At 41.6% G+C, this 22,787-nt stretch overlaps 1 protein-coding gene across 1 annotated transcript in view; it reads right to left on the reverse strand.

Moving 5' to 3' along the window:
• The window catches only part of SLC9A9 (solute carrier family 9 member A9), a 334,255-nt gene that overhangs the window by 210,048 nt on the left and 101,420 nt on the right, over nt 1-22,787 (reverse strand). Inside the window, exons 7-8 of the mRNA XM_048506098.1 lie at nt 9,461-9,599; nt 5,812-5,917 (exon numbers count right to left, since the gene is read on the reverse strand). Of these exons, the coding sequence (XP_048362055.1) occupies nt 5,812-5,917; nt 9,461-9,599 (245 nt within the window). The remainder of the gene's footprint in view (nt 1-5,811; nt 5,918-9,460; nt 9,600-22,787) is intronic.

Genomic DNA, 22,787 nt, shown 5'->3' on the forward strand with positions numbered 1-22,787 from the left:
TCCAGGACAAGGGCTTTGTCTTCACTTAATCCTGCCAGGAAGGGTTTGAGAGAGGCATTATGTAGGGCTGGTTTGGAGGGAGACAAGTCCAGACATAGTTCTTTCTCCTTATGGGTACACTAAGCCAATGCAAAGAATGGGCTCCCCATTTTGGCACTGCATTGCTAGGTACCCCAAGGGTTGGCTGCGGTGGGAGATACCACTGTCCTCCAAACAGGGTTCCCTTAGCCCACCATAGGTCCATCTGCCAACAAGAGCAAATGACTGACATTGTGACAAGTCTAATACAGCATTGTGAACCTGAAAAAACAGAACACTCTTCCTCTATCCTAGTTACATAATGTAGAACTGTAAAATGTTGGCACAGTTTTTCCCCAAACAAGAGCTTTTTTCTGCTTGACTGCCATGTTGACACAAAAATTCCCATCAAGCTAAAGTTAGTCATACGTTAGTCAAATGTGAAGAACAGCATACCAGTCAGTTACAATTAACCTTTTTCAGTAGGAATAAGATTGCAAATCCTATGAATATTTTCCTGTGAGAAAATAAACTGAATTGGAATCCAAGCTGTCATGATTAACTTTAGTAGAAGAGGGGTGCAAGGATTTTTAGTCCACAGAATTTTCGTTCATTTCTTTCAAACAATGATGGGATGAAAAGTTAGAATTCTCAGTTTAGAGGAAGACCAGTTGGTTTAGTACTAGCAGATGCAAAGGACTATCTACAAGTTAACAGGGGAAAAAATAGCTATCTGGGTTTAAATAACTGGAGTCTTTTATTCAGGTGTGCTCTGTTGGAAATGGATGATAAAATTATTTCTTTACATAAAAGAAAATACGCTCCATAATTTGAGGCTGGTTTCTTGTGGGTACACAGAGTCTTCTTGCAATAAACCTGGATTAGTACTTCTGGCCAATTTGCATCAAATCAAAACCAGGGAGAAAATACCTTCAAGTGGTATTTTAATTGGAACGTCCCACACAACTGGATGTCAGAGGATCGCTCTGAGGCTTTTTTCCAATTGCATTGCACCAATGAAACTTAGAAAGCTTGACAGTGTGTAGGCTGACAGGAAACATCAGAAGAGTGGCTGAGTTAAATATCTAGGGCACTCATCCAGGGACCTGACACTTTGCAATGGCATCCAAGCACACAGCCATTGCAATCCTGTTCTAAAGACAGTTGAGTTTTCAGTTGTATTTGCTGGAGTCATTGCCATTCCATCATGACTACTTCAGTTTAACAGATTCACACTAATTGTCAACTAGACTTTTTATCACTAGGTCTGATATCTGCTTTATAAACTGCCTTGGCATAATCAATTAACTGGAGATATCTGACCCACAACAATCTTCCTTGTTCATAATGCTTCTAAGAGACGCTTATGATCCATTACATTCATACTACAGAATGAAATATCACGTATGTAGTCAATCCTATCAATTATAAGGGATGCCAAATAACATGTTAATGCTTTTTCTGGAAGTCCTCTGGGCATGTGATACCTCCACATGGCATAGATGATAATCAGATAGAGTAGATTCTCTTTTTCAGGGTCCAGTTTGCATGTTACTCTGTAATGAGCTGCATATATAAATTCTAGATACTATACCAACCATACAGAACAATTTTTTTAGAAATGAAAATTGTTAGTGGTTTAAAGTCTGCTGAATTACATACATTTTCTTTTATGCAAGTAGTCTACAGTTAGATTGGGATTAATTAGTATGTTTGATTTGTGGGCTGCCAGGGCACCCAGAAACGAAATAAAGTTGGTACTGATTGTACATATGGCTATACCCCCTTACCATGGTACGAAAAAAACAATTTCCTAAGCACTAAAATATTTCACTGTTTAATATCTGTCCATTCTATCTCCTTATAATTTTTGATCCCATCCTTCTTCTAATGAACCCTCCTCCATTTTATCTTCATAACAGCCTTGTGATGTAGACTGAAAAGAATGCTTGCTCCCCCTCTGCTAAAACTGTATAAACAATTAACAATATTGTAGAAATAGAAAGGCAGGGTTTATTCAGCTTGTAATTTACTTAAATCAACTTCCTTTCAAGCTTTTCAAACCAGATTTCTTCTATTTATAAGCACCAGTGTAATTTTCATTTGCTCAGATATGTGTGGTCACCTTGCCATCTCCTTGTCCCTTTGGCTCTGGAACCGCAAGGGTCTACTACAGCTACTATGTAAGGATAAAAATAATTTGGCCACAGTACCAGACCCGAAAGATTAGTGCTACGACTTCAGACAATTTTTAAGTTAAACGAACAGGGTGAAACACACTCCAAGCTGACTGAAGGGAGAAACTGGAATATGTCACTTGGGGTGTGAAAATATGACATGTGCCAATTATATTCTGGTTGGCTGTACAATATGTTCCAGCTGCCTAAAAATGGAATTTACCTTTACAGCAGCTGTGCCTCTAGCACTGCAGTCATAGTTGGTGGCATGTATATTTCCACTGCAGCAAACCTCCATTTCCCCAAGTCTTTTTTAGACAGATTGAGACTAAAGTATCATTCTGGCTTTAAAATTAATTTTTTCCAAGAAGTTATAGAATCTATCTCTAACTTGGCATTACATCAGCCTTAACAGATCTGGAGATTTTGTATACGTCTCATAAGGATCAACATTTGGTTTCTTTATCTGTTTCTCTATCAGTAGTTATAAAGATGTTACCCATAGAGACCACACAATTTATACTACAAAATTATAGAGCATTTTACTACTCACAGTAGGTTCTCCCCAACCCTCTTCAATTATCTTTGTCTGAGTGAAAGGGGATTCAGACCAGTGGTCCATCTTGTTTGTTCGATCCCAGTGATATCACTTCATAGTCAAATCTTATGCACCCTGATGACAGAATGGGGCAAGCACTCACCTTCCTACATACATTGCAATCACTGAAAGTTGCCTTGAATTACCTTAGCCATTTGGAGGACATTATGTGTAATGTACTACTGTCTCATTTCCAGGTCAACATTTTACTTTGCTTTGCTCACTCTGCACTATAGCATCATCTCCACCGAGTCAAACCATGACAATTGGCTGAACCCTGTGCAGATGATGAAAGCAGCAAAACCAGGTCACCCACGGCCAAGGTGGGAGTCTTCCTACATCTGGAGACAAAGCCTTAGTATGTGAGAAAACTTGAGAGGGATCCAACCAGCTTTTCATCTGGTGAAAAAGGGAGAAGGAATCTCCCCTTTGGCCATCCCAAAAGGCTATGTTACAGAAGCCATATAGGACTGGAACTGTTACAAAGAGAAGAATTACTGAGTAAAAAAAGCTGGCTGGATCCAACCCTATGACTTTAAAGTTAACTAAAAGAGGGGAAATAATTTTTAAAACCCCTGAATGCTGAAGTACTGTTCTTCAGAATGAAAGGGAAATTGAGATCTGAGTGTCAAATAAAGGGGGGAAAGGAAGAAAGGCATTATATAAGTCAAGAGCTTAGAAAATCTTGGAGGGGAGACTTTAGCGAGTGGGAGTTGCAAATTATCCCCTTTTTTGCAGTTCCTCGAGGGAAAGTTCGTCTACTTATATTAAGAATTCTAAGGTTTATATCATCATTTTTAACTATTGAATAGCTCATTTTCAGAATAAAGCAAAATGCTGTGTTACATTGTTTGCTTTTCATAGAGTATGCCTTAGAATATATGACCTTCAAATATCAGTATCTTAGCTAATGTTAGAGGAGTATAAACAATTAGGGGACGCTTAAACTCCATACAGATATTTTGAAGGCAATTATACTAAACATGTGTGCATGTGTATGGGGGGGGGGAGGGGCAGATCTTGCTACTGACTTGCACATGTCCAGTGAAGCTGGTGTGCAAAGCTGGCATGTGATCTGGGTTGCTGCTTTGCCAGGGGCACTGATTATGAATGCAGCAGCCAATGTAGGCTTATGTGACAAGAGCTAGGCTCTTTACATAAAGTACCATGAAGGACACGTGAGGAAGGTGGGGCTGGGAGAACTCAAAAGAACTGTGACTAGCCCAAGGTCACCCAGCTGGCGTGTGTGGGAGTGCACAGGCTAATCTGAATTCCCCAGATAAGCCTCCACAACTCAAGCGGCAGAGCTGGGAATCAAACCCGGTTCCTCCAGATCAGAGTGCACCTGCTCTTAGCCACTATGCCACTGCTGCTTTAATTAAAATTCCACTTCCGCTTTCATAAATTCATCATTTTGGACATCTAGATGTAGCTGTTTCCTGATTTAAGGGAAAGATTTACTTAATTATACATTTTCAGATTTTTCTGGTGATCCGGATACCTTGGATTATATCGCTGCAGTAAGCCCCACTGACAAAAATAGAACTTACTTCTGAGTAGACTGTGTACCAAAGTTCAAACCTCTTTATGAAGTACACTTGTAATGTCGGTTTCCCCCTCAGTGAGTGAATGAGCTGGGCATATATTTCAGTGTTGTGGAATACCAATAAATAAGCTAATCTCTGAGGTACTCTTGTTCCTTTCCTGAACTGACATGATTCACAATTCTCCAGTTATTCATAACAGAGGCAGCTTAGGGCATTAATGTTAGCAGCAATTATAGTGTCATACGGATAGATCATTACTTTTGTGACATTTATAATGCTGTAAAACAATGAGCTCTCAATGTTATCTGCTTTGAGTCTTAGACATGGGGTACAAAAGAAACATGAATAAATGTTGATGCAGGGATATGTGCAGCAGCGGAGAGACATAATTGGGAAGGCAGTCTGCATTTGTTCATTGTCTACTGAACTTCCACTATTGCTGAAGGTTTCCAAAATAGATTGCTTTAAAAATTCAAAAATAAGAAAAACCGTAGAAACTGTACATAAGAAACCCATTATTGTGTCTCTAGTGTGTGCTTCAAGATGGATACATCTACCACCCACACATTCTTTTTTTTTTGGTCATGAAAATAGAAACAATGAGATGTGGGAAATTTTATGTAACCTCTTTCTCAAAGAAATGCTTGACTTTTCAGCTCTGAAATCATACACTGTAACTGAGTGGGCTGTTCCAGGCATAAGAACATAAGAACATAAGAACATAAGAACAAGCCAGCTGGATCAGACCAGAGTCCATCTAGTCCAGCTCTCTGCTACTCGCAGTGGCCCACCAGGTGCCTTTGGGAGCTCACATGCAGGATGTGAAAGCAATGGCCTTCTGCTTGGCTGTTGCTCCCGATCACCCTTGGTCTGTTAAGGCATTTTGCAATCTCAAGATCAAAGAGAGGGATCAAGATTGGTAGCCATAAATCGACTTCTCCTCCATAAATCTGTCCAAGCCCCTTTTAAAGCTATCCAAGTTAGTGGCCATCACCACCTCCTGTGGCAGCATATTCCAAACACCAATCACACGTTGCGTGAAGAAGTGTTTCCTTTTATTAGTCCTAATTCTTCCCCCCAGCATTTTCAGTGAATGCCCCCTGGTTCTAGTATTGTGAGAAAGAGAGAAAAATTTCTCTCTGTCCACATTTTCTACCCCATGCATAATTTTGTAGACTTCAATCATATCCCCCCTCAGCCGTCTCCTCTCCAAACTAAAGAGTCCCAAACGCTGCAGCCTCTCCTCATAGGGAAGGTGCTCCAGTCCCTCAATCATCCTTGTTGCATAGAGCTCTGATGCACCAGAGAAGCTCTTCCTCCTGGAATGACTTCCTTGTTCATCTTAATTTGTGAAAAACAAGTCAGGTTTTGTGTGTTCCTGCGGGCTCCAATATCATTCTGTGCTCTATATGAGAATGAAGACACAAAGTTCTAGAATCATTGCCTGTTCAGGGAGCATGAATACCCTTACCTGTAAGACCACCAGCTTCTGCAGACAAGAAGGCACTCCAAGACAAAAGGAAAAAGAGACCCGTTTCCAACATAGGGAACTCACACAGCTTGGTAAACTTTGTCAAGTGCTAAAATAATGCTAAGGAAAAGGAGGAACAATGACTGGTAGACTTTAAAAAATGATCTGGTGACAAGATTGAAATAAATACAAGTATGAGTAAAAGATGTGCTCACATATTCAAACACAAACTGTGTGGGAACTGTGGCAATTCCCACACCACTAAAATAACATCAGTCACTTATATTATCTAATTAAGTGGCGAGAAACTTTAGAGCCCTGTTCATACAGGGACAGTGGACATGTGAAGAAGAAGAGTTTGGATTTATACCCTGCTTTTCTCATCCATAAGGAGTCTCAAAGCAGCTTACAAACTCCTTCCCTTCTTTTCCCCACAACAGACATCTTGTGAAGTAGGTGGAGCTGAGAGAGTTCTGAGAGTACTGTGACTAGCCCAAGGTCACCAAATAGGCTTCATGTGGAGGAGTGGGAAACAAACCCAGTTCTCCAGATTAAAGCTGAAAATTTAATACAAACCCCATATTTATCCAGGTATTGGTCCCTGGTTTCATTTGAAAAGCAAACATACATTGGCACTTTCTTACAAACAGATATTCTCATGTGCAGGCAGTTCACTGTAACAAGTGACCCAGGCCTAGGTGACTCCTTTGTTTCTCTTTAGTACTTGGCAATATAGTATTGATGGCCACTTTACAAAGTGGTTACATAAATTGCTTAATGTTCATTTGTGTTAAGGTAGACATTCCAGGGACACTAACAGTTTTAGCCTGCAAATAATTCCAGACAAGTTTACAATGCTGATAATACGTAACCAAGCTACAAATTAGTTGTGAATTGCAGGAAAATCTAGTTTAAAGAACAGTTTCCCTGCTTAGAACCATTTATGCTCTGAAGTGGTTTCATAAAGCAGTTAGAACAAAATGGGCATATTTATCTTTAATTTTGCGGCCAGATGTGCAGAGGCTACTTTGTAATAACTACAGACACGGCTTGAATTGAAATGGGCCACAGCCCTTTATTAATATAATTATTAATATAATTATTATATCGAAGCAAGAGGAGCACATCTTATCTGCCAGTCAGCATCCATGGCTGATCCCGGCTTAAAACCCCAAACTTACTGGGGAGGACAGAAAGGTACTGGGCCACGGGGCGTCCACCCCTTCTTCGTGGCCCCCACACTGCTGGGATGTCGGGCTCGCTAGCAGAGGCCTCTGCGGCATGCGCCCCAAGCCCGCCCCACCCCAAGCCTCTTATGGAGGCCCCCATAGGCGGGGAGGTCCGGCATGCAAGCTCGCCCCCCACAAAAGATGCGCTCCTCTGCCCAAACAAGGGCTGCGACGATAAAGCTAAAATCCCATCCCATGCTTCAGGGAGGGCGGGCGGGTCAGTTTGCTTCCAGGCATCGAAAAAGGAGCCGGAGTAACTGCGTGCTGCCTTATATAGCGTGCATGCTCCACCCTGATACCCACGTGTGCCAGCATGCTCATTGCCGGGTGGTAATGCGCAGCCGCCCGGCCGGCCCAGAGTCACGCATGCTGCTCCTCTGGAGCTCTTACCACGTCCTCTGCCCCCTGTCGCAATTACGGGCCTAGTTGATTCTAGTGCCATGATTTCTAACACTAGTTCAGTTCACATGTCTAATTCTATTTCCACTTCTCTTTGCAATGTTTTTAGGTCACAGAAATGCAGCTGTAATAAAGTTAAAAAGGCAAACAATGAAATTAATTCCAAATTAGCCCAAGGATAATACTATTTCAGGATAAGGGCACACTGGAGTTTCTTTGGGCATCCAGTTTTATCAGCATGCATGGAAATGGGCAGCTGAAGCTTTTCATAACAATGAAGGTAAATAACATGATTACTATGAGGATAGGACATTTTTCTCCAAGCCTTTTGGCAACACTGTTCATCAGTGTGAGCCCAGTTCTTGCCTTGCATGGTGGGGGGAACCTCCCGACTTTCCAAACCATCATGAAGAATTTAAATTGAGGGACTAGCAAGACTTTAGAGCTTCAACTCCATGTTCTCTTTTAGTTGTTTACAGATTTACTCTACCTCATTGACACTGCCTATATCTTGCTTTGCAGTCATGAGTCTGGTCCGCAAAGTGTTTATCTTTTGGGATTTTGGCACAGCCTTATAGCTTGAAAATGAGGAACAACAAATAGTTGTTTGCTCAATTACTCATATTTAAGTTGTCTTAAAAATGTGGAAGGTAATCATATCCTGGAAGCAATTTTGCCTGCCTGAGAATAAGTTAGCAGGCCTAAGGAGACACTTTCTTTGAATTTGAATGTGCCGATTCACTGGACTAGGGGAAGCTCTATTGCTTTTATGCTTGCTTCTCCATAACATCTGCATAACCTGCACATTAAAAAAAATTATAATGATTCAAAGAGGTCACAAACCTCTATGCTCTTTCTTCCAAAGGAAACTCATGGTATAAAATTGACCTAAATTTCCTACCACTTAAAGAAGGGAGAATGCAAAACAATATCAAATATTTGCAAATATTCAAATTTCACTGTACTTCCCACCTCAGCATTTATGTGCATATCACCATATCTTTCAACAAATGTGTCTTCTTTCTACCTTGCACCCAAAGCAGAGGCGGAGTGAGGGGAAACTGCGGCCAGGGCAAGCGCTGTGCCCCTGCTGCGTGTCCGTCCCCGCCCTGCCCCTGAATGCCCCTGGAATGCCCCACCATGCCCCTGCGACTACCCAGCCACACCTCTGCCACTGCTCTGCCCGGGGTGTCGTGTCCCCCCAGTATGACCAGCCATTAAGAAGATGACTTGCTGATACAAAAATGTTTTCACTTGGCTTCTGAAAGCCAAGAGAGGTTTGCACTGGGGAGTTACTCTGGGGGAGAAACATTCACGTGCGTCCATCAGTGATAAATCCTGTGGACAATGCACAGCTATTGATGCTGTTGGGTTTGGCAGCCAGATGCAATGCTGCTTTGGCCTATTAGCCAAAAGCTCTGACAAATGCATGGAACTCCCTTGGCTTTCAACACTCAAAAGACTGTTAGTCTGCCAGTACTTATGGAGACACTGAAAAAATCAGTGTTTGATTGCTTATACAATAGTGTGCTCACAACACAGTACACAAGTCCTCATCGTTCCTGTTGTAATAGAATAAGTCATGCTCAAGCAACTCTAGAACTCAAAGTAGGCATTTTTACCAAGCACAGCAACTACTATGTTCCTAGATAGTGGTGAAGGAAGAGTGTGTGTGTGTGTGTGTGCATGTGCGTGCATGCCCGAGTGGGTGGGAGACAGATTACAAAAGGATTTGTTCTGGAAAGCTCTATGGACTGTACCATTCATTGTTTCTACCACTTGTTGCAGTGTGAACACAATGGACAAATTCAGGTGCCATTCAGTCATGTGAGCCGATGCAAAGCCAAAACAAAGCGTGTATAAAATTATCATGTTCTGTTGTGTCATAAAAATCATAATTGAAAAAGACTTGTTTAAAGTGAAACATTAAAGAAAAAAAGTATAGCTGTATTCCTTTTTGCAATGTCTGATCTTCCAAAGTTCTGCATTTGGAATGTTTGATAGCAGCCAACAAAGGATATTAAAGCGGTGACAACAGCATAGGCAGACCCCATAGCGAATGAGCCAGCAAAAATCCCGAGAAAATTCCCTACTGACTGGAAGAAGGCAGCAGCATCAAAAGCGTTGGGGTTCTCCTTGGGGCTGTAAATTGATATTGAGCTGCAAAGAAGACAAAAGAGGAAAGAGGGATAATGAATTCAGTCACATGACATAGAGAGCAAAATCAAGAGCTTAAGAATGTACTTCAGTAAGGACTAGCAATTACTCCTCAGGGCTCCTAGCAGATTGGAAAGTCATGGGAAAGATGAAATAAGGATTTATTTTTTAAGGCATTATCATGTGCTGCTGTCAGTTCCTGCCAGTCAGTAAACATTTTTTGCACTCCAAGTGTCATAAAGAGTATTATTTCCAAGCCAACAAGACATTAAAACATGGTAGATATATAAGGAATCTGCAGGGAGATAGATAACTCTGAATTATTTATTGGCCATATGTCTTCAGAACAGTTATTCATTCACAAATATTCCTGATAAAAGGCCATTTTTATGGCTTACCAGCAAATGGGCAATACAAATCACGGCATATACAAAATCTTCGGCAGTGATCCTGTCATAAACCATTATAGTTGCTCCATTCACTCGCTTTACCCTTCATAAACAGAATTGTGAGTATGTCAAACACCATACAATATGAAGCCCCAGGGAAACACAAACCACACATTTTCCAGCAGAAAAGAAAATTGTTGCCACTGCCAGAGGCCCTCTTTTATATCCAAGTCTTTGACTGTTGACATCAAGATTATATTCTTATGGGAAATTAATGCTATCCCACGGTGGGAACCTCATCTATTTAAAACATTTTTGAGGGCATCAAACTTTTTGCTCACCAGGAGAGTCTTGATACTCAGAATACTGATCATACTGCTCAGTTTGTGGGCTCTTCTTTCTGTTATAATGTTTACAGATGCACAGTAGCCTCAAGCTTCATAAATACTAATTAAAAAAACATTTTAGATTTCTATAGCATTCTTATTGTAAGCACTTCAAATTTTTTTATATGGGCTGTCAAAGAATGTTTGGCACAGGATTCTAAAAAGCAGTTTGTATTGGTGGAAAATGTTTGCCATCTTAAACATTAAAAATGTAGATTTATTTTAAATTGATGTTAATATTTTATGCTTATGAATATTAAGACCTTGGGTACTATGCATAGCGAGCGTCCCAAAGAGAAAGGGGATTGATTTAAGACAGAGGTCAATTCTGCACAGGGCAAATATAATGGGTGTGGGACGCTATATAAACTGGTTTTGTGGGTGGGGGGACTTCATACAGGTCCCATCCCCAAAACAAGTCTGCCCTGCTTTATTTCCCTCAGCTCAGGAGTTTCAAAAATCACTAAACAAGCAATCCTTTTGAAAAATCCCAGATTGGAGCTGCTCCCACACGAACAGTCAAGAAGAAGCACTTTGTTTCCCTCCCTTCCACTTAGTGATGAAGGGAGGGGAAACTGCACCTGGGACATGAATTGCCTGCATGTCCCCTCCCACCCCACCCCAAAACCGCCTGACATGCCCCCACCCCGATACCCCTAGCCCCCAACATGTGACTGCAATGGCGGCGCTTGGGGTGAGCCGCCCCAGAAGTCCCCATTGCAGCTCCGCCTCTGCTTCCACTGCACCATCCACAGTCAGGGAGAATCCACCTGTCATTGGTCTGCCATTGCAGGGAGGTGGCCCCTTTTTCTTTAAAAAAATTGTGTGTTGCATCTGCGTAGCTATGCAGGTGGCTATGCAGGTGTAGCCAATCATATTGTGGGACAATAGGTATGACTGTGGGGGTTCAGTTCTGCATGCCTGCGTAGCTATGCATGTGTGGCAGGATTTTTTATTTTTAAAAGAGAGAAATGTTTCTATGCGAAGGCGTGAAAGCAACTCAGATTGTTTCCATTGTTTCAATCGTGCCTGCATGGCACACATGGGAACAGGAAAAAGGAAAATGGGTTCCTTTATAAAGACAGCAACCTGTTATACGTTCGTTCATTCGTTCGTTCGTTCTTTCTTTCCCCCCTTGTGGGGCTCATAGAGATTTTCATCATAAAAACAAATACAATAAAATGATGAACAGCATCCAATAAACTATATAATTTCCACTCAGAGTATATCCAGATGGTGAAAAACTCAAAAATTTAGAGATCTTAAAATCACAACTGCCTACACGTAAAGGTAGGGGAAGCAAGGGGACAGGGAAAAAGGGAAACCACTAGATGGTAAAAACCATTGCCTTGAAAACCCCAATAAGTCACATGTGACTTGACAGCAAAAAAAATAGTCATTTTAGGGAGCAATCCTATGTCCCACTTAATTCAGTGTAAATTACTCCTTGGAAAGTAGGATTGTGGCCATTAAGCACTGCAGTTGAATACTTTGATGAGTAGGCTTGCCAGCTAACAGCTGGCACCTGGAAGGAGATTGGGGGCTGGGAGACGGTAGATGCCATCATTTTAATGGTGTGACATCATTTTCAGGACACATTTGGAACTGATGCAGTGCCATGGTGCATTGGTGCAATATTTTAGGATTAACTGGAAACTCTATAGTCTTACCATAGGATTTTCTGTGAATTCTGAGTGTCATGCCAACAGCATGGCATCACGTCTGAGTTCATTCTGGAAATGACTTCATGCCATTGAAACAATGGATATTTTTGTTTATTTCTTTTCCTGCTGCCATATTGAGTGGCAGTGAGTGGTCAAGGGCTGCTTGTTGCCATAACAAGAGATCTAGCAGCCCTATTGATTTACAAGATGATTAAGGTCAAATTAAAACGTTACCATTGCAGTGCAGTTACTGCTTCCCTGTGGTCAGTTCTCACATTACAGGATAACATTTGAAATTCCACATTACTCAGCTCATGTGAGTTCTTTCCTCATCAGTCATCTTGGAAGCCACACAGAAGAGCATATTAGTGTAAAAAAAAAAACACCCTACATAATCCAAGTGACTCATGTCATATGGAACATCAAGAGTTACTGGTGAGAACAAAAATGGGAGAAGGAAGGATTTCTAGACATTGGTAATACTGAAAAATTAATAGTCAGCTGGAAAAATATAAAGATTGAGAAATATATGGAGTTAGAAAGAAAAGTGATATTAAAATGGTATAGAACACCAAAACAACTAGCATACATGATAAAAGGACTTAATTCTAAATGCTGGCACTGTGGAGACCACGAGGCATATGATAGCCATATGTGGATAGGACGTGCAGAAGTAAAAAATTTTTGGACAATTGTATTGTTATATATCGAGAAACTGGTGAAGATAAATATTGATTTAAATAATGACTTAATGTTCATGGGTGTAATGGAAGACAGAAGGATGGATAAACAATATAGTTATATGTATAAAATAATGATTAAAGCAGCACATGCAACAATAGCCTTGGGCTGGAAAGAAAAGAAAAAATGGACATTTCAGAAATGGTGAGAATATATCTGGGAACAAGTGACACTTGATATTTTCGATATATTAACCAAAAATAAGACGTGGCAAGATAAACAGAATGAAATTTTGACAATATGGATAATATACGTGGACTGGATGAAAGAAGCTCGAGTCAATGAAGAAATATGGGAGAAGAGGCTACAGAGAATGAACTTACTGCTGTTTGTGTGACAAAACTATGAAGAAGAAGTAATGGGGGGAGGGAGAAAAGGGGGGAAGTATCATTTGAAAATGTATGAAGAAGGAAATTACGATAAACTGTAAAATTCAAATGTTACAATAAAAAAATTATTTAAAAAAGGGTTATTGGTGAGAGTGGGAGATAACCATGGGCAGAAGAGACATGTGAGAAGGTAATATATAAATTAGGTCCAATAGGTTAATAATTGTTTCTTGAGAGCAGGTTGTATTTTAATTATTTTCTTTTAAGAATTTTCACTGCAGACACTGGCACTATTATTTGTCTGACATAGTAACAGACAATATGTACGACCAGATTTTAAAATGACAGATGGAGATTGACAAAAGGTTCTTCCCCATGACAATATCCTACACCATTGGAAATCCAATTACCATATATCTGCCCTTAGATGAATGGAAAGTTTCCACAGTGGTATGAGTAGCTGATGGGAAGACATGATACTAGCAGAACATTTGTGGACCACTCGGGCTATCCATATGGTCAACCAATTTCTAATGTTTCAGTTCTTGTATGGAGTGGCAACATACACAAATGTTTTGTTTCAGCAGCCAAGTAGAAGTTATATAATTTTATCAGCCATCAGAATACTTTTATATGTATAATAATGAGCAGATTGCCTAGAAGTTAGATTGATACTGTAAATTTGCATAACCATGCGGGAAAAAATAGAATAAATGCTGCACAAAGAAGTAATCTGTTTTCTAAGATCTCCTCTTCCTCTTCATTCATAGCAGCATGGGAGCTGCTGCACTGTCCTTGCTACTCAGTGACTTTGAAAGTCTAAAATTACATGGGAGGAGCTCATCTTCTTCCCAGACTCCCACCTTCTCTCACAGGAACTGGAACAAGGCTACCATAAGAACATAAGAAAGTGCCTGCTGGATCAGACCAGAGTCCATCTAGTCCAGCACTCAGCTACTTGCAGTGGCCCACCAGATCACATGCAGGATGCGAAAGCAATGGCCTTCTGCTGCTGCTCCTGAGCACCTGGTCTGTTAAGGCATTTGCAATCTCAGATCAAGGAGGTTTAAGATTGGTAACCATAGATTGACTTCTCCTCCATAAATCTGTCCAAGCCCCCTTTTAAAGCTATTAGTGGCCATCACTACCTCCTGTGGCAGATTGTTCCAAACATGAATGAGCTACAGTGTAGAGTCTTTCTACATCTTCATGTACCTTTGGTGTTACTGAATGGCATGGAAAGCAGGCACAGGTTAATAGCATCATTACTATTACTATTATTATTATTAATTAGATTTAATAGACTGCCCTACCCCCAGAGGGCTCAGGGCGGTGTACAATAAAACCAACAACAAGCAGTGATAAAAACATAATATAAACAATACAAATAAAAAAGTGCATTAAAATCCATCATGCCACTAAAGGTAACATTGGGAGGATTTATATAGCCAAAAAATATGAGATTGTGGAAGATCCATGAACAGATCTTTCCAGTGTTTTAAAGACTGACAGAAGTTACACAAGCCACAGATTTGGATTAGGAGTAGAAGGATTTGGCTCTCCCACCCAATCAAAGCCACTTAGATCATTTTTTTGTCCTTCTACTTCCATGATTTCCATGCTTATTTCAAAAAAGAAAGACCCCAACCCTACCACCCAAGGGGTGGTCACTGATGTCTCCAGTGAAGAACCTACAGCAGACTGATTTTGGAAGGCAAGTGCAAAATGATTCCATGGTTCCCTTTCCTGAAATCTAGTCAAGACTGTGAATAGAATCACCACCATTTACTGTCATTAGTATTTCCCATGGTTTTCCAATGAGGTGGCACCTACTTCTCCAACACTGACTAAATGACAGGGTGACTTTGTTCAGCCTCTATGGATCAAAGCAGCAAGGGGAAAAAAAATCAAACTGCCAAAATAGTCAGAATGTTGTGGTATAATATGTTTTGCAAGTGCAGGGTGTAGAGACTTAGCAGAACACTTTTTTTGAATCTATGTAATTGTTTTTAAACTGTGTAATTTTCTTGGTGCTGCAACAAAAGCAGAAATGGAAATGAACAGAAAACCAAAGGAAGTCACTATACTTCATTCAATTTGGCTCTATGCAATATATCTTTGGCATTTTAAAGTGTATAAAAAGCACAAGACATCCACAGTGGCTCTTGGAAAATACTACTATAACAAACTGGAGCACTTGACAGCTGAAAATAGATATGCTTTTTTTCACACTTGCAAAAAAAGTGCTAATAGCAGCAGAAGAATAAGAGTTTGGATTTATGCACTGCTTTTCTCTCCTGTAAGGAGTCTCAAAGCAGCTTACAAACTCCTTCCCTTCTTCTCCCTACAACAGAAACCTTGAGAGGTAGGTGGAGTGAGAGAGTTCTGAGAGAACTGTGACTAGCTCAAGGTCACCTAGCAGGCTTCATGTGTAGGCGTGGGGAAACAAATTCAGTCCACCAGATAAGAGTCTGTCGCTTACATGGAGGAGTGGGAAATCAAACTGGTTCTCCAAATCAGAGTCCACTCCTCTTTACCACTACACTATGTTGGCTCACTACATAGCCAATATGAACAAAAAAGTAGTATTCCTTTATTTAGAATTTGTTTTTAGCCTACTTGTCAATAAAATATCCCAAAGAACATGAGAAGAATCCTGGTTCAGTGGTTTAGACCAGTGGTACATCAGTTCCACCATATTGTTTCTCAGCCATACTGTATTCAATCAATTGTCTTTGTGGCCCAACAAGCAGGCCATAGTGACCAAGATCTTAACTGATGTTTCCACCTAGCACTGGAGTTCAGAGCTCTGCTGCCTTTGTATATGAAAGTTTCCTTAATTTACCATCCCCAGTAGCCACTGATGGACCTCTTTGAATTTGTCCCTTTTACAGCCATTCTACAATTTACAGCCATTCTACAATTGTGACCATCAATATATCACTGGTAGTGAATTCTACAGTTTAATTGCTAATTGAGTAAATATTTCCTTTAATCTGTTCTGAGCCAATTGCCCATCAACTTCATTGGGTACCCTCGAATTCTAGTATTAGGGGAGAAGGAGAATAAGCTTTCTTTAGCCACTTTTTCTACCCCATACAAAATTTTATAAACCTGAATTATGCTTGCCCTTAGTGTTCTTTTTTCTAGACTGAAAAATCCCAGATTCTTCCACCTTTCATCAGGTGATAAACACTAATGAGTCCAATAACATAAAACAATAAAATCAATAAAATCATGTAATAGATTTTAACAAAAAAGACAATCAAATAAAAAAAAATGAAACAGCCGTGACAAATTCTAAATGCCGCTGTTACTAGGGCTGACGACTAATCTGAGAAAAAAATATTTTAAACATTTGCTGAAACAGATGATCTGATGGATTCCTTGTGGACATGGATCTGCAGGTTTTGGTCTGTAATAGAAAACACGCTCTTAGCTATTACTTCTCCTTTGATAATAACAGTCACAAGCCATACACTTTTGCTACATCAAACAGCAGAAGTTCATGGGGAAAAGTAGACCAGATCCATAATGGTTAAAAAACAGGTCCGCATAGAGCAAACTCCAGTTGTCTAAAGTTATCAGTATATACAAGGACGTAGGCATACATTTTTAATGAGGTGGGTTTGGGGGGCGGGGTCATGCCCCCACCCACCCCTGGGGGCATGGCCAAACCTCCCCAAGCCCCCCTGGGCCTAAGAGCTTATAAAAGCAGCTCTCCAACGCCAGGAGCCAGCAGTCCCTTCTGCTCTCCCTTCCAGGCAGAGGCGTAGCTAGGGAAAATGGAGTCTGGTGCAAAATCTAAGTGGATGGTGTGATGCTGGAATCCACCCCCAAACAGCATCACTTTCAATGGTGTTTAAACTAGGGAGCCCAGATTCTTCTTTGAAATTCACCTTACAGGGAGGATCTGGGGTCCTCAGTTAAAACAACATTGAAAGTGATGCTGTTTGGGGTGGATTATCCCCCACCCTGAAACAGCATCACTCTCAGTGTTTAAACTGCGGACCTCAGACTCTCCCTTTAAATCCATGCCGAAGGGGGTGGATTTAAAAGGATAATCTGGGGAAATTTGGGGGTGCCTGCTGTCAGGGGTGCAAATGTTAAGCTAGCAGAACCAAACTTTCAGGGTATCTTTAGGAGACTCTCCTGATGATACCACCCAGGTTTGGTGAAGTTTGGTTCAGGGGGTCCAAAGTTATGGACCCTCAAAGGTGTAGCCCCCATTTCCTATTAGCTCCCATTGGAAACAATGGGAGATGGGGGCACCCTCTTTGGGAGTCCATAACTTTGGACCCCCTGATCCAAACCTTACCACACCTGGGTGGTATCATCAGGGGCGTCTCCCAAAAACTCCCTGAAATTGTGGTGCTGCTAGCCTAAAACCTGCGCCCTCTGCAGGTCAAAAACTGAAAAAACACTTTAAAAATTCAAAAAAACACAAATGGGGGCAGAGATCCGGACACGTAATGGGAGGGTTTAAACCCAGGAACCCCTCCCCTTACCTACATCCTTGAGTGTATATGTCCTAGTTTCAGCTCTTGTGATATGGTAGAAATGTCAGCTGTGTGGATAGAGCCAACATCACTGCAGAAAGAACAGGTTTGTAGTCTGTGAACATTTGAAGCTCATCCCAAATTCCCAAGTTAGTCACCAGAAGTGTGCGGTATCCGTTTTGGTAGGTATGCTAACTTTGCCAATTCCTGGAAAAGAAGATATGCTTCCCTGAAAGACTAGAGGCTATCCCCCTTTACACCCAAAGAGTACATGCTACTAGTTCCATAGGATGTAGCTATTGTTGATGGGCATGCATCCATTCCGCATTAGATACAATAACTATTGTTATTTGTTACTATAATTGATTTCAGTGAACCTGAGTCTGATTATTGGGAGGAGGTCAATGGGCATGACATATGGAGCCTGATATTACATATGAAAATGTATTCCCCTGTGCGGATATCTCCTGCTGGATGTACTGAACAGGTATCTACTGAACAGCTGGGCAACACGCACAAGAACGGGCAGCACCATCTTCCAAAACAAGTAACGCAATGGCCTCATACCATTTACTTTAATTCTTGCTATTTTCTTGATTAATGAATAAGAAAACAAAAAAAAATCTGCGCCCATCCATTTTACCAGTGTTAAAATTCCTGTTCCTGCTGTTGAATCGTTGTCAGGTGATATAATGACCACCATAGCAGCTCTTCTGATGGAGGCTGTGACTCCTGTAATTCAAGGGCTACAAATGACATGGAAATATAATGTAATGGTAGCCACAGTCCTCACTTTATGAAGGGAGCATTGAGAGCTGAGAAGTTGTTTAACCTTTCCCACTTGCCATTTCTTTCCTTCACATTGACCCTGCCTTGAGTAGCTTTTTTGCAGCAAGGTTAAAAAAAGTGCTCAGAAAGGATTAACTCTTACTTCTCTCACTCTTTTGTTACCAACATCCAGGACTACTTCTGCATTTATATCTCTTTCCCCCAGAATCCAAGAGATAGCACACATAGTGGGCTATATGTTTTCATCCTTTCAACAATCCTTTGTTGTGTTAGGCACAGTGATGATGACTGGCGCAAGGTCACTTAAATGAACCAGCTGGTTAAACAGGGATTTGAAACTAGGCCTAGTCAGTTTAAATCCAAAACCTGATGAGCTCTATTGGTCCTTACTGTTGCACCACAAGTGAACTGATAGTCAACAACAGCAGTGGCGGTATACTGTGGTGGTGGGGACATTGTCTCTCAGGGAACCATGTCCATCATTATGGATCTTCTCATGGAAGAACCTTCATAAGTATAAAGCATTCCATAGGTACTTTAAAATGAAGTAAATTGATGGATTTTACACACTTCAATGTATATTCTTTCACAATTTGTACTGAAAATAGGGGGGTCAAATGACCCCGGGCACACCAGCAGAGGGGCGTAAAATTACCCCCATCTCCCTCTTCCCCCGTGCCGGCCTGGAGTCATTTGACCCCCTGTCCCTGTGGGCGGTAGGCGGCACCTGTCCGAGTCACCTCCTTCCCTCCCCTGGCCCTCAGGGGCAGGGCTCAGAGGTGGGGGTGGAGGTGGCTTGGACAGACACTGTGGATGCAGGCTACCTCCTGGGCTACCCACTGCAATACCATGCTCCCCGCCGCCCTGCAGGCCGGCTTCTGCCCTCCCCAGGAGCTGGCCTGCCACTGCAGTGCCCATCCAAGCTGCCCCCCCTCCCTGCAGGCCATCTCCTGCCCTCCCCAGGTCCTGGAGAGGCCAGAAGCCAGCCTGCAGGCAGGCAGGGGGCAGGGGGATGGCACTATAGCGGCCAAGAGGCGGCCTGCAGCTGTGGTGCCTGTCCGAGCCACCTCCGCCCCACCCCCAAGCTCTGCCCCAAGCACAGGGGGGCGGGCGGGGAAGGGAGGGCATCCAGAGCAGGTATTGTCCCTGGGCCCCATTTCCCCCCAATATGTCTCTGGAAAATACACAAAGTTTTTCATCTAGAGAATACCAGATACTTGCTCCAGGGTAAGGTTGGAGGTTGAAGCTGGATCTGGTCAGTGCCTAGATAAATGCTGCCTTGAGTTCCATCATAGAAGAAAAGTAGAATATAAATGGCAGGGGCTTGGTTCATTTAGCAGAAAGTCAGCACAAGGAGCTCTTCTTTTGTGGAGAGATAGTGATGGAAAACCACACTGGTTACATTTATTGCTGAGACCCAATTGTTAAAGGCACGTTTTCTTTCCCAGGTAACAAACAAACATGAAATTGATACATGCTGTTAGACCACTGGTCCATCAAGGTCAGTATTATGTCCTCTGACTGGCAGTGGTTTCCAGGGTCTGAGGATGAAGTCTTCCATGTCACCCTCTATTGATCCTTTGCCCTTGGGATGCCAGAGATTGAAACTAGTACCTGATGCTCTATCATTGAACCACAACTCCTGCAATAACCCATACATCACTCACAAAGAATAATTTTCTTTAATACTAAACTTCCACATGAAGAAAAAAACCCCTTGGCTGCCTTACAATTTCTAAAAAGGCCAGCATCTTTGCTTATGAACTCAAACAAACCTATTTAATCAGTTGATGCTAATTAAACAACGAGACATGACAAGCGGGGCCTATCAGGAAGATTATGGCACCTCAAGTGCATTGGGAAGCCTGGCACTGAAAGCTGTGTGTTAGCAGCCACCCAAGAACAACAGTAATCCCCCCTGAAATTCGCTGCCTCAAATCCCTTGTACCATAATGAAATGGAAACGATAAAGATAAGACTAAAAGGATCTACCACAGCATTTGCTACGCTTAGGGATGCTACATAAGCTTTGCTCCAATAAGCCGTGTGTCATTATCAGCTGCAATAAGACCGCAGAACCAAGTCTTCCTATTACTAATTCATAAAACTATTAAAAGGGCTATCCACAAAATTTTAGCGTGCCCAGAATTCCAGGACCATGGCATTCAAATGTTCTCTCAGGAGATGAGAAAGGTTGTTCCGCTGGTGTCTTATCAGTTGTGGAGGGGCTGATTTGGCCAAGTTGTCTGTACTGTTATCAGCAGAGTTGCATGGATTTTAAAACGTGCTTCCCACAATCCGATCCACAGCTATGGCTGCTGGAATCAATCGGCTTAACTGTGTTGGATTGTAGACTCTCAATCATTCTGATAAAAAATAAATTAGAACCCAAACCAAGTGGTTCAAAGGACAATATTCAACAGTAACATACACATTTAGTATCTTCTAAAAATAGAACAGTAATAATTCTTTAATTTTTTCATACTATCCCCTTCTTCCTCTTCAGTACAATTCCTTACATGTCATGTGTTCATTATTTCGGCTTGCGTTTTAGTTATAATCACAGAGTCAGAAAAACCTGGAGAACAAAACCTGGAGTCTTCTGATCACCTTTAGCCCTAGGAGAGGATCTCTGCACAGGCCACATTCACTCAACATCAATCCTCAAACCTAAACCAGGGGTTCCAAATATGGTGCCCATGGATGCCACAACATCTGCCAATACCTTTTCTGGCACCTGTCAACTGATTTTAGGAAGTCAGTAGGGCCAGATAGGGCATTTACCCAGTAAGGTTTCTGACTAACTATTGGATATTTGATTGGGTGCGCAGCTGCTACCACAACATAAGGATCTGCACTGTCTTATTGAAATTGAGCTGTGGCAATCATTTTGTGACTAGCTTTGCCTCCTGAAGCAGCCATTTTATGGCAGCCATTTTGTTGCTCCACCCATCACGCCCTATCAGAATTGCAAATGTGCCTAACAGCTCAAAAAGGTTAGGGATCCCTGCCCTAGCCGGGCAATGTACATGCTGGGTAATAGCTTAATGCAAAAAAGGAACAGCAAAGTACAAGGTACCGTATTGTGAAGAAAGTATATATACTCCTTTAAATTTGCTTAAAGATAATTTATCTTGTATATTGGGTCTTTTATGAGGTAACCATTTGGTTTTGCTAGGTCATGTAGAGATGGCTATTGGATAGGATAGTGGGGAAATCACATCAGCGGTTACACAGTATATACTACAACTCCTGGCACCAATACAAGGTTGGATCCTAAGCTTCACAAGTACAACAGAGCTCATGGAAGGGGACTTTTTGACCTCCTTTTACAGCTGTTGCCTGCTACAGCATCATGAATCCTATTCCTTGAAACAGTGTAGGAATATACATATGAACACGTGAAGCTGCCTTATACTGAATCAGACTGGTTGTCAGTATCGTCTCCTCAGACTGGCAGTGGCTCTCCAGAGTCTCAGGTGGAAGTTTTTCACATCACCAACTACTTGATTCTTTTAGCTGGAGATGCTAGGAATTGTACCCAGGACCATTACGTGCCAAGTGGACGGCCTACCACTGAGCCAAGGCCCCCTCCCCCATAGGGTATGCTCCTCCTCAAACACTCTCCTATTCTTCTACTTGATGTTAAGTGCCTTCTATCAGCAGAAAGCCTAAGTTAGGGTCCAAGCTGTAATCCAAAACCTCCATGCAGCAAAAAACCCTGAGCAGCAGAACTGCAAAAAGGACAGTCTGCTAGACTACACGATGTCTGCTGCATTTGTTTATATATATGACTTGTCACAATATTCCATTATGGAAATAGAATATTTTGGTCGGCCTTGTGTCTCCAGTTTAGTTATTTGTACTCAATAATGCTTGGTTTGAGTGCCTAAATGACATCACACAGCAGAAGCACAGGAAGGCTGCCTAACATCTAAGAGGATCAAAGCTCAGCACAGAAAAGCAAAAGCTTTCTATTGGTTGGTGGTGTTGCTATTTTTGAGAGTGGAAGCTATCCCAAACAGCAGCAGCAACAGATGCTCTCCCAAAGCATATGATGCTCAATATGGCATGCTTTATTGCTCTGTTATTTGTGAAGAGAACACTTTTATAGTGCGACAATCAAAACACCTAGGTGAGAAAATCTTTCTTTCCTAGCAATGCACTGGTGATAAAGGCCAGGGCATATCTCCTCTTTGCAGAATTTTCAACCTGTCCTTACCCTTATTCACTGACACTGAAAGACAATATACTTATGTGGCCTTGAGAAACAATCTATTTTGATAGGCATCCTCAGATTAACATTTTGGATGTGTTAATTTTATGCCATCCACATCTTTTTCTTGTGTGGGATGGTGGGGGTGGGGGACGAAGGCACTTTACAATAGCTGAAA

The sequence above is a fragment of the Sphaerodactylus townsendi genome, linkage group LG08 (genome assembly GCF_021028975.2).
Source record: "Sphaerodactylus townsendi isolate TG3544 linkage group LG08, MPM_Stown_v2.3, whole genome shotgun sequence".
NCBI classification, from domain to species: domain Eukaryota; kingdom Metazoa; phylum Chordata; class Lepidosauria; order Squamata; family Sphaerodactylidae; genus Sphaerodactylus; species Sphaerodactylus townsendi.